The sequence below is a fragment of the Triticum aestivum genome, chromosome 6B (assembly GCF_018294505.1).
Source record: "Triticum aestivum cultivar Chinese Spring chromosome 6B, IWGSC CS RefSeq v2.1, whole genome shotgun sequence".
Lineage (NCBI taxonomy): Eukaryota > Viridiplantae > Streptophyta > Magnoliopsida > Poales > Poaceae > Triticum > Triticum aestivum.
Window position 1 is genome coordinate 462,942,032 of NC_057810.1, and position 11,438 is coordinate 462,953,469.

At 53.3% G+C, this 11,438-nt stretch overlaps 1 protein-coding gene across 1 annotated transcript in view; it reads left to right on the forward strand.

Annotated features, from left to right (window-relative positions):
- Positions 1-1,115: 1,115 nt before the first annotated feature.
- LOC123137477 (protease 2) overlaps positions 1,116-11,438 on the forward strand; it is a 32,524-nt gene continuing 22,201 nt past the window's right edge. The window contains exons 1-3 of the mRNA XM_044557256.1: positions 1,116-1,438; positions 1,944-2,224; positions 2,341-2,535. Of these exons, the coding sequence (XP_044413191.1) occupies positions 1,273-1,438; positions 1,944-2,224; positions 2,341-2,535 (642 nt within the window). The 5' untranslated portion in view covers positions 1,116-1,272. The remainder of the gene's footprint in view (positions 1,439-1,943; positions 2,225-2,340; positions 2,536-11,438) is intronic.

Consider the following 11,438-nt stretch of genomic DNA (forward strand, 5'->3'; position numbering starts at 1 on the left):
AAGGAATGTTGTTCGGTGGCTCCGAGGAGTGAAAAATCAAAGAGATAGTGAAAATATGAGAGTCCTTTGAGGGTTTGAAGATTGATCTTTAAGCATTCTTGAGAAAGGAGCTCAATTAGCAAGCTCGGCCCCCTTTTGATAGTATCGACATAGCTATGAACTCAGTGTGATCTTGGATTACCAAAATATTAAAACAAGTCTTGAGCCTTGCCAACACTTGTCTCTGAAGTAGGGATCGCCCACCACTTCCCTTATTGTATCATTTGGAACAAATCTCAAATAGATTTGACAATTCATTAGTCTCTTAAGATATGTTGACAGTAATCATCAAAATCCACCAAGGGGATGAAGATGCACATTTAGTTAGGTTTTGCGCCAAAGGCGCATAGCGTCATGCCATTATCGAGGATTTCGTGGGCGCTTGCGAGGCGCTTCTGGTGGCCACCGACCGCATCCCTAGCCCAATGTCCATGAAGGACATTGCCTATCACAGCAGGATCTGGCGAAAGCTCACTTAGTAAGATGGAGTGACGATTGGATTTGGTGAAGTCAAGGATGATATCTTCATGCTCTTTCTGTCGTTGTGGTGGAGGAAGAGGAGTCGATTACATGTTGTCTCTGGCTTCTTCAGATCGTCTGTCGAACCGAAGATGGGTCTCTAGCCGTGGATCGGTGATATATTCCAGTGGAGCTACTACGCCCTCTAACGCGGTTTATTGTCGGCTTTGAGTGCTCCATCGCCGACCGTTTTGGCTGAAAGGTGACCTTTGGAGCTCTCGCCTTCTTTTATTCCACACGACCAAGGTGTCAAAAGGAAGGTGGTTCAACAACAACATAGTGTAAGTTTCTTCTTTTTCCGGTAAGCGCTGACATGTCTTTATGTCAAGTAGCAGCGTCTCCGATAATGGAGATTTGGTTATTTGTTGAAGCCACAAAGAAGATGCAGTGGATCACACTCCACAGCTCGAATCCATGTTTTTTTTAGTCTATGTGCTGAGTTTTCTTTATAGGGATCTTTGGATCAGCTGCACTGAATTGCAAAATGAATCTACCTTCTGTTTTTGCAAAATTAATCTATCTTTCTGTTTTTGTTTTAAAAAGAGAGCGCCGTTTCTTCTATGGTCCACGGGCAAAACAGTCGAACACGGACCGACAGACCAGAGCTGCTTCACACTGATCCAACCCCACCGGGCCTCTCCCGCCGCCGCGCTCTCTTCTCGCCGGCAGCCCCTACGCCAACTCGCCCTCGAATCGCGCTCCTCGGAATCTGCAATGGCCTCCACGCCGCCGGTGGCAAGGAAGGTGCCGCACGAGCTGGCGGAGCACGGCGACGTCCGCCTCGACAGCTACTACTGGCTCCGCGACGACTCCCGCTCCGATCCCGCCGTCCTCGCCCACCTCCGCGCCGAGAACGACTACACGGCCTCCCTCATGTCCGGTGAGAGCCTATGTGCCATTGGGGAGCTTCTGCTCGGTACCATCCAATTGGAGAATCTTCCCGCTGAGGTCGATTTGAGCGAATCGCTTTTAGTGTGTCTGCACCAACAAATTAATAAATTAGGCTCCACCATATTCTCTAGTAATTTGTCATGATATTTGTGGTATACATTCGATTTGGTGCCTAGTAGATCGACCTGCCTTATGTTGTTCTATCGGCGGAATTTAAATCTTGGATTGTCATCCTGATCCTGTGCAACTTGATTGCTAGTGGAATTGGATTGTTTGTGCCGTGGCGCTGGTTGCCATGTTATAGGGGTACGATGCAGTCATATAATTTGATCGCTAGTGGTAGTGGAGACTGATGACAAATGCATTCTGAACTGAAGGGGGAGTTTAATGCTGTACTTGAGACCAGACCTTTTTTTTCCTAAATATGTATTGACATCTTATAAGTTATCTACTCTTTTACTCTTCTTTTATATCTTATATTTCCCTTCTTCTAGATGTCAAACACATCGAGGATGAAATATTTGCTGAAATTCGAGGAAGAATCAAGGAAGATGATACAGATGTGCCTCTTCGCAGAGGGCAGTATTACTACTATGAAAGAACATTGACTGGCAAGGAGTATGTACAACACTGCAGGCGTCTTGTACCAACAGATGGCCATATTACAGTCTTCGATGCGATGCCCGTAGGACTTGATGCCCCTGATGAGCATATTGTCTTGGATGAGAATGTAAAGGCTGAGGGCCATGACTATTACAGCATCGGGGCTTTCAAGGTATAATTTTGGTTTCCCTTGTTCCATGCATTTGTATGAATGTGTGCTCCTTGCCTCCTTGTGCACGTGTCTCTTCAATGTTCTCATATTTAGGTGAATCTGAATATTCGTTTCAGGTCAGTCCCAGCGGTAAGCTAGTTGTTTATGGAGAAGATACTAACGGTGACGAAGCCTACATGCTTTATGTCATTGATGCAGAGAGTGGAGAATATGTTGGACAACCACTTAAAGGAGTTACTTCTGACATTGAGTGGGCTGGTGATGATTACCTTGTTTACATTACAATGGACAGCCTTCATCGACCAGATAAAGTATGTGAACTCTTCTTCTTACTTCTACATGAAATGTGTCCTGGTTCGTGCTCACGAGATTTATAGACGCATGAGAGAAAAGTAAATATTGATGTTTCATCATGTAAGTAGCTCAAATTCATGGAAAAATGAGCGGGATTTCTCTCTGTCATCGTTGTTCTCAAGCTATTATGGCACTATGCACTGTGGTCTTCCCTGCATGCCCAAGTTTTTGCTCTTATTTTCTTGGGAACGAAAATGTTACTTCTTAATTTGTAGTTTAACAGAATGGTGGCGGCATGTTCAGATTAATCACTCATTCTTGACTCCTAAGGTGATAGCTGATTGAAAATTACTATATCAAGTTGTAAACTTGTATTCCTTTTTTATTCAAGAATGTGCAAGAGCTTTGCATGCCATTTCGTTAAGATTGAAAGGCAGTCAATTAGAAGAGGTTTTACAACACATTGAGCAGCCAAACACTAGCCACTCCAGCTGAGAGCAACTACACTGATTACTCACGGTAGCCAGCCGGTAGCTGCACCTTCTTCTACATAAAGAAGTCCTCCCTAACTCGTGGGGTCACTCTAATTCCCAGCATCCACGTGTCGGCCTCTCGTGTCACACAGAAGTGCCCCCTGTGGGACCCCTACCAGGGATACCCCCTAAATAGTTGCTCCCTAAAAATGTTATATAATGGGTTATCTCTTAGTGTTATCTTTAGTATTTAGGGTTTAATGCCACGAGATCCTAAAATTATGGAGGATTAAAATTAAAATTAGAAAAACAAGTGAATACGATAAGACATCTCGTACAATGGAGAAAAATGTCTTATCTTTCTTCGTAAGAGATCATCTCTTAGCTAAGAGAAGGCAAGCCTCTCTTTTTTGTTTCTCTCTCTTTCGTCTCACCAATTATCTTACGTGGCATCGCTAAGACCATTGCATACGTTATAAGCTTGTGTTGCTCTGTGGTTGGGCCTGAACATGCTAGAACGCTGGTAAAGTGGGCCCATGGTGCAATGAGTGTTGGGTTGGTGAGCCTGGGGTTGGGTAACACCGGTCCCTCCGAGATCACTAATTAGAGGGTACCCCTTGCAAAGGTCACTCCCCCACCTCTCGTGGTGAGAAGTGGCGCACTGCATGTGCGCACTTGTCGCAACCTAGGAGTTTTGTGCCTTTTTCCATAGATTCGTTTCTTCAAACGTTTTATCTCTTGAACCGTGCATTCAAATCACGAACCGTTTCACCGTTGCATTTCTTGAGTTGAGATCTTCAGAATTAGATTCCATGTTAATAGGTTTGGATGGTTTTTTCCCGTAAGAAACAACAGTTGTAAAAAAACAAAAGCAAAAAAATAAAAAAATCGGAAACAAACAAAACGCAAACCCGGAAGCACATCTCTTCTTTTTCACTTTTCGAACATGAAGTACAACTGTACTTTTCACTTCCCGGGACGCACATCTGTGTTTCACACCGAAGCACAACTGTGCTTTTCACTTCTCAGTAGCACAACTGTCCTTTTTCAGACGGTGTGCTTCACGTGAGGAAAACAACAATTTTTTTCTAAGAAAACTTAGGAAAAACCAAGCAAAATCCAAAAACCCGAAAAAGAGAAACATGTCATGGAAAAAAACCAATGCGCCCAGCGCTCGACACGTGGTGCCCTACTGCCCTGGGGCGCTCCCGCGGTGCCCACTGGGTCTCAAAGAATTGCCCTTTTATAGCAAACTAGGATTTGTCGGGCTGCAAAAACACCACCGCTTCATCCACAAGAAGGTATAGTTGATGCCCTGGAGTGGAGAATTACCAATAAGAACTGCCACGAAAAAAAGTCAAATGAAGTTTTTCAGTACGAATTCTGGAGCACACTTGTGGTCGAAGAATTCCACAGCCCGTTACCCGGGAATGAAGTTTTTCTGGATTGATCTTTCTCGGATGAACGCACTCTGATACGCGGCGATGAGAGTGTCAAGTGTTAGAGATATATTTGGGTTACTTGTATTTGGTAGTCTAGGATTTGTAATCCTTCTCCTACCTTATCTCCAGAAGAGGCTTCTTGCCCTCCAGTCTTGTACTCAATATATACTCGCCCTCGAGGCTCAATAATACATCCATCATATTACGCCAATCCCTCTCTCCCTTCTAACATGGTATCAGCCTAACCGATCCAACCCTAGCCGTCGCCCACCGCTTCCGCCCTGCACGCCGCCCCCGGGGCGATCGGCCTCCATGACTGTTGCCGGGGGCCGCGCCACCCGTACCTAGGGTTCGTCCGCCGGTCGTGTTGACCGGCTGCCCTAGAGAGTCTTTTTCCCCGATCCCTTGATCCGGATTTTTTTCCTGCTCTCGCCGTTCGATTTGATCGGTGTTTTCTTTTTGGTTTTCCGATCTATGCTTAATCGGTTTGCGTCGCCCGTCGCCGCCGTCGACACTGCGCCTCTACTCCAACTTTGGCATCGACTCCACCGGCGTCTTCTCCGACTCGGCGTCCTTACGTGGCACACGGCGACCCGAACGGCCGCCATCCACGCCTCCGTTCGCACGTCACTGCGCCAACCGTCGTCACCTCGATCGGATCAGGACTTCTTCATCAACCCCTCGTCCATCTACCTTGGCTGCATCATGCTTCTTCCTACAAGACGGCGCATCTTGGTGCAACTCGTGGCCGCCTCATGCCGTGTAACCGCAGGTCACCGTGCGTCCAGCGCAAGCGTTTGGATGCAACAACCACGGCCGCCCGTGAGTGCTACGCTGGCCCAACATGCGTGTTTCACTTGGACGTCAAGGCATACATGCGTCTAGTTGGCCTGGTCAAACCTGATGCTTGGGCTTCTGGCCGCTTCGCACAACATGTGCCCGTGGCCGGTCGTCGTGTGCTGCTAAGTCCGACAATGCACACCGAGGAGCGGACGCTTTGACTTCGCAGACGTTTGGACTGATCACCTGAGCGCATGCGATCTGTCTCATCTACGTCGTGCGACCGATCTGGCCCGTCAGTTGTGCGCGCCTCCGCAGGTCCCGTGAAGATCATCCCGGAGGACAGCGCGCCCCTCCACCGATCGAGCATCAGGCTGCCGTTGCGTTGCCCCGTCGGGCCACAGCGCCACCGCCCCGTGGTTCTCCCCACGGTTGCATCGACCCGCCTGCTGCCGCTGCATCGCCCTTTGGGCCGTAGTGCCGCGGCCCGCGGTCTACCGCCATCCCGAGGATGTCCGTTCCAGGCCGTCTTCGTGGCTGCACCGGCCCTCGTGCTGCCACTGCGTCGCCCCATCGGGCCGTAGCAAGCGTGGCACGCGGTCTTTGCTGTCGCCCGAGGCCGTCCCCGCGGCTGCACCGACCCGCACTCCGCCGCTGCACTGTCCTTCGGGCTGTAGCGCCGCGGCCCGTGGTCCCGCCGTCGCCCTGACCTGTCGCCGCCGCTGCGTCGCCCCTTCGGGCCGTAGCACCGCGGCCCGTGGTCCACTCCGTCGTCACCGCGCGTCAACCTCCCGTGGTATGCGCCGCGCCATCTCCCTCGGTGCGGGAACGCCACCGTCTGCGCTGGTCTTCGTCACCTTGTTGGGTTCCTCGCCTACTTCGAGCATCGCCGCCACGCTACTAACCTAGCCGCCGCCGCTCTTCTTCGGCCGCCGCCGCCGCTACCTCCGTAGCCGCCGCCGCAGCCCGTCCACCTCCTTCGTCTTCGTCCAGCACCAGCCCGTCGCCGGCGTCGCCGTCATCTACCCCGACCACTTCGTCTACTCCGACAACCGTGGGCGACATCAGCCCCGCACCTTTTGGCGCCGCAACCATCGTCGAGTCCTTCTCTGCTGACCTCTCCGACTTCTTCGAGATGGCGTATAGCTCGTGCAGGTCCCAGTCTACGCATGCCCGGTGCTGGCAACACCGATATGTGCCTTCGTCCACGACGTGTCCCCGGGCCTGGCAAGCCTGGTGCGGCGCTTTGTCAACTTCGTCTTCGTCCGTCTACGCATGCCCGATGCTGGCAACACCGATGCGTGCCTTCGTCAACATGTCCCCGGGCTTGGCACACCCGGCGCGACGCCTCGTCAACACCGTCTTCTTCCCGGCGCACCACTACGTCGACACTACTGCGCCCATGACTAACTCGGCGCCTCCTTGCGCCCGCGGCTCCATGGCGACTTCCTCGACACCGGCCACCCCGACTCGACATCGACCATGGCATTCTTCGCACGGCTACCTCGACCACGGCTACACCACCCTACGCTCTCGGCTACCTCGACATCGGCACAAAGGGCTATCATCCGCTTGAGCAACTCGTCGGCTTCCTCTACAGTCAATGCGCCCGTGACGCGACACCATCCACGACGCTCCTGCTACGACTGCGGGGGGATGTCAACCCGTCGGCTGCTATTCTCTCCGGTCTGACTGCCCGCGACGCTCCTGTTGTCTGCGATGCTGCCGCTACGACTGCGGGGGGATGTTAGAGATATATTTGGGTTACTTGTATTTGGTAGTCTAGGATAATCCTTCTCCTACCTTATCTCCAGGAGAGGCTTCTTCCCCTCCAAGTCTTGTACTCAATATATACTTGCCCTCGAGGCTCAATAATACATCCATCATATTACGCCAATCCCTCTCTCCCTTCTAACATCAAGTTAGGATGTGAGCAAGTCACGGCCCCTAAGTCTTCAAGAAGATCTTTCCAAATCCATGAGCCAGACTAATGGGTGAAATCTGCTGATGTTTGTTGCGCCATCCTTTTACCGAAAAAGGCTTTCGCCCCGCTTTATAAATAAAGCAAACCGCCAGAGAGCACACATACAAGGGCTCGTTCAAACACACACACCCAAGTCTCATAGAGAAGTACAAAGGTTCTACTGAGGGCACAGCTCAACAAGCCCAACAAAACGAAAAGAAAAGCGCCGGAGAACACGACAAGCGCCTAGTCAGGTTCCGGCGGAGGCGGCGGGGGCGGCGGCGACAGACGGACGGCCATCGAGCGGAGGTCGGCGATGAATGCGGAGATGGCGTCACGGTCCTGAGGGCGGCTAAGCGGCCGCCAAAACTGCAAGAAACCAGACAATTTGAAGATAGCGTCAGTAGCCCGTCGCAGAGGAGTGCGCTGAATCACAAGCTTATTGCGGATCGTCCAGAGTGTCCAAGCGATGACCCCAATCTCAAGCCACCTAATGTGGCGAGCAGCCAAGGGGGAGTTCTGGAGTTCGGCACACAGGTCGGGGAAGTTGGTGTGGCACCAATTTCCACCCACCACTTCGCGGAAGCAGCTCCACATGAATTGAACGGACACGCAGGAGAAGAAGATGTGATTCGAGTCTTCGGGGACACCGCAAAGCGGGCAAAGGCCAGTGCCCGGGCCATTGCGCTTGCGAACCTCGACCCCAGACGGGATCCGACCGCGAATCCTTTGCCACATGAAGATCCGGAGTTTCAGAGGCAGGCGGATGGACCACACCGTCGTAAGGGAGGGAGGGGCGGAGGAGGGGGCGATGGCCTGGTAGAGAGACTTGGTGGAGAATTGGCCCGATGGCTCGAGCCGCCATCTCACCTGATCCGGGCCACCGTCCACCACAGGCTTGTGGAGGGCAACGCAATCCAGTAACTCACGCCACGCAGCGGACTCCGGGGGGCCAAAAGGCCTTCGGAAAGCAAGGCGCCCTAAGTCAATAAGGGCCCTCTCAATTGAGATCAAGGGGACGACAACGATGGAGAAGAGGTCGGGGAAGCGCGCAGCGAAGGGGGTGTCTCCAGCCCACCAGTCAAACCAGAACAAAGTCGCCGCTCCGGACCCCACCGAGATGGAGGTCCCGATGCGAAGGACAGGGAGAAGTTGGACGACCGACTGCCAGAACTGGGAGCGCCAGATCTCTGACAGAAGGCCAGGGGCTGTCCACACAGGTACTTGTTCCGGATGATGTCGAGCCAGAGACCACCATGACCTTGCGAGATGCGCCAGAGCCATCGGGATAGGAGGGCTATATTCATGCGCTTAGAGCACATGATGCCGAGGCCTCCTTGTTCCCTGGGCTTGCAAATGTCAGGCCAGCTGACCATATGGTATTTCTGCTTATTGTTGTCGCCTGCCCAATAGAAACGAGACTGGACTTTGGCGATCTCATGGTGCAGAGTTTCGTGAAGGCTGTAGAAGCTCATGAGGAACAAGAGGAGGCTGGAGAGGGATGAGTTAATGAGAATTGTCCGAGCCGCCTTTGACAACCATCTACCTTGCCATGGCTCGATGCGCGTTTGAAGCTTGGCCACGGTCGGGCGCAAGTCCGCGGCGGTGAGCCGGGAGTCACTAATGGGCGTTCCCAAGTAGGTCGTGGGGAAGGAGCCCAGGCGGCAGTTAAGCCGGTTGGCAATAGCAAGGGACTCGGCCGAAGAGTAGCCCATCACCATCACATCACTCTTGTCGAAGTTTATCTTAGGGCAGACATTTGTTGGAAGCAGAGAAGGAACTTAAGATTAGAGATGTCCGTCTCCGAGCCCTTCGACCATGATGATGGTGTCGTCGGCATACTGGAGGAGGGAGATCCCGAAGCCACCGGCCAGGTGGGGGGTGATCCCACGAATATGTTCCAGCAGCCTTAGCCTTATCTAGGATGGCGGCAAGCGCGTCCCCACCATATTGAACATGAAAGGGGAGAAGGGATCGCCTTGTCTAACCCCACAAAGGGTGGGGAAGTAAGGGCCGATCTCTCCATTGATGTTCACGGCAGTGCGACCGCAAGAGACCATCTGCATCACTCTGGTGATCCAACTGTCGTCAAAGCCTTTCCGGAGCAAAACTTCCCGAAGGAAGGGCCAACTAACAGTGTCATAGGCCTTACGGAAATCGATCTTCAGGAAAACCGCCTTGAGGTGTTTAGATCGAACCTCATGGAGGACTTCATGAAGAACAAGCACCCCATCCAAGATATACCGCCCTTGAATGAAGGTGGACTGGTTGGGGTGGGTAATGTGGTCCGCAAGAAGGGTCACCCTATTGGCGTACCCTTTTGCTAGAATCCGGAAAATCACGTTGATGACCGTGATTGGACGAAACTAGCGGATGTCGGAGGCGCCTGGCACCTTCGGGATGAGCGAGATGATCCCATAGTTGAGGTGACCGAGGTCGATGGATCCAACATAGAACTCGTCGAAGATGGCCATGACCTCCGGTTTAATCACGTTCCAGAAGGTCTGGAAGAATTTCACCTGAAGGCCGTCAGGACCCGGAGCCGAGGTGGGGTTCATGCCTCGAATGGCAGCCCAGACCTCGCCCTCGGAGAAGGGGGTCGTAAGGGCCGCATTCTCCGCGTCAGTGACCTGCTGGGGGCCAGTGCAGCAATCAGGGGCCAGGGAGAGGCCGCTCCTAGGAGGGGCAGAGAACAAGGACCTATAGAATCCGTTGACATGGGCCCGAATTTCACGGGGGTCCTGCAGGAGGGACGCACCATCCCAGAGAAGGGGGATGGTGTTGCGTCTACGGCGGCCATTCGTGATGGCCTGAAAGTAGGCCGTGCTCGCGTCGCCCTTCAAAACCCATTTCTGGGCACCGCGGAGACGCCAATAGGCCTCCTCATCAGTGTAGATGACGGAGAGCTGGTCTTCTAAGTCGTAGCAAGAGAGCCACTCGTCAGGAGAGAGGCCGATTGCGTCAGAACGCAGGTCTAGGACCTGGATGGCGGTCAACAAGGCCTTCTTACGATTGCGGAGGTCCCACCCCAAGTTGGCACCCCATTCCTTCATGAACTGCCGGCCACGCTTGGCACAGAAATGGCACGAGTCAATGGCCGAGGGAGGGCGGGGATGGGGTGCGCGCGGGCCTCCACCCAGCGGGCGCCAACAGCCTCCACAAAACCGGTTTGGGACAACCAGAATGTCTCAAACCGGAATCAGGGGGGGGGGGGATCGACGGCCGCTCATCGGCGGAGGACAAGAGGAGGGGCACGTGGTCGGAGCCAATCCGGGTGATGGCACGAAGGGAAGCCAGAGGGCAGCGGAGGTCCCATTCCGGGGAAACTAGAACCCTGTCCAGGACGGACTGGGTCGGGGAAGCCTGACGATTGGTCCAGGTAAACCTGGCGCCAATCCTATCTATCTTGCGGAGACTCAGATCAGCAATGCAGTCATTAAACATTTGCATCCGTGCAAAGTTTACATTCGCATTGCTCTTGTCCTCCGCGAAATGGAGGAAATTAAAATCGCCTTCAACCACCACTGGAAGAGAGGCAGCCGATATCTTCCGGTGGAGCTCCTCGAGGAAGGAAGCAGACCTACTATGGTCTGCCGGGCCATAGACAATGATGACCTCCCATTTGAAGTTAAGCGTCCGTTCGTAGAGTTCCATGCTCACAAAGAATTGTCCCCGGTCCATGCTACCCACCTCGAAGGTGGCATCCTTGACACCTAAAAGGATGCCACCTGAATGACCAATGCTCCCACTAGAAGGGAGCCAATGCCACGCAAAGAGGTGGGAGCTCAGACGGTCAAGCTCCGGAAGAGAGAATTCTGTACGCATGGTTTCTTGGATGGCGACAATGTTAATGTGTTCATCACGCATGTATTCGACGAGTTGGCGGCGCCGGCCATCATGGCCGAAATCGCGGATGTTCCAGAAGAGGGCACGCATTAAGGCACCATTTGGGGGCTGCTTGACCCCAGGACACGAGACGCGGTGCGGGAGCGGGTGCGACCACGAAGCTCGGCCTCGGCGAGCGGGAGAAGGCCACCAGGTCGCCTAGGTGGCGCCAGGGAGGCGCCCACCACAGAGGGTGGGGGAGTGGCAGGCGTAAGCAGAGTCGCACGAGCTTCCGCTAGCCTACCATCGAGGATCTCGCGAGCCCTGATGGCCTCGATTTGGACTGGGGGGGGGGGCAGCCTCCCCCCTGAAGATGATCGCGGAATCAGTCGCAACCTTTGCTAGGTGACCAAGCGGAACCGACTCGAGAGCAGAGA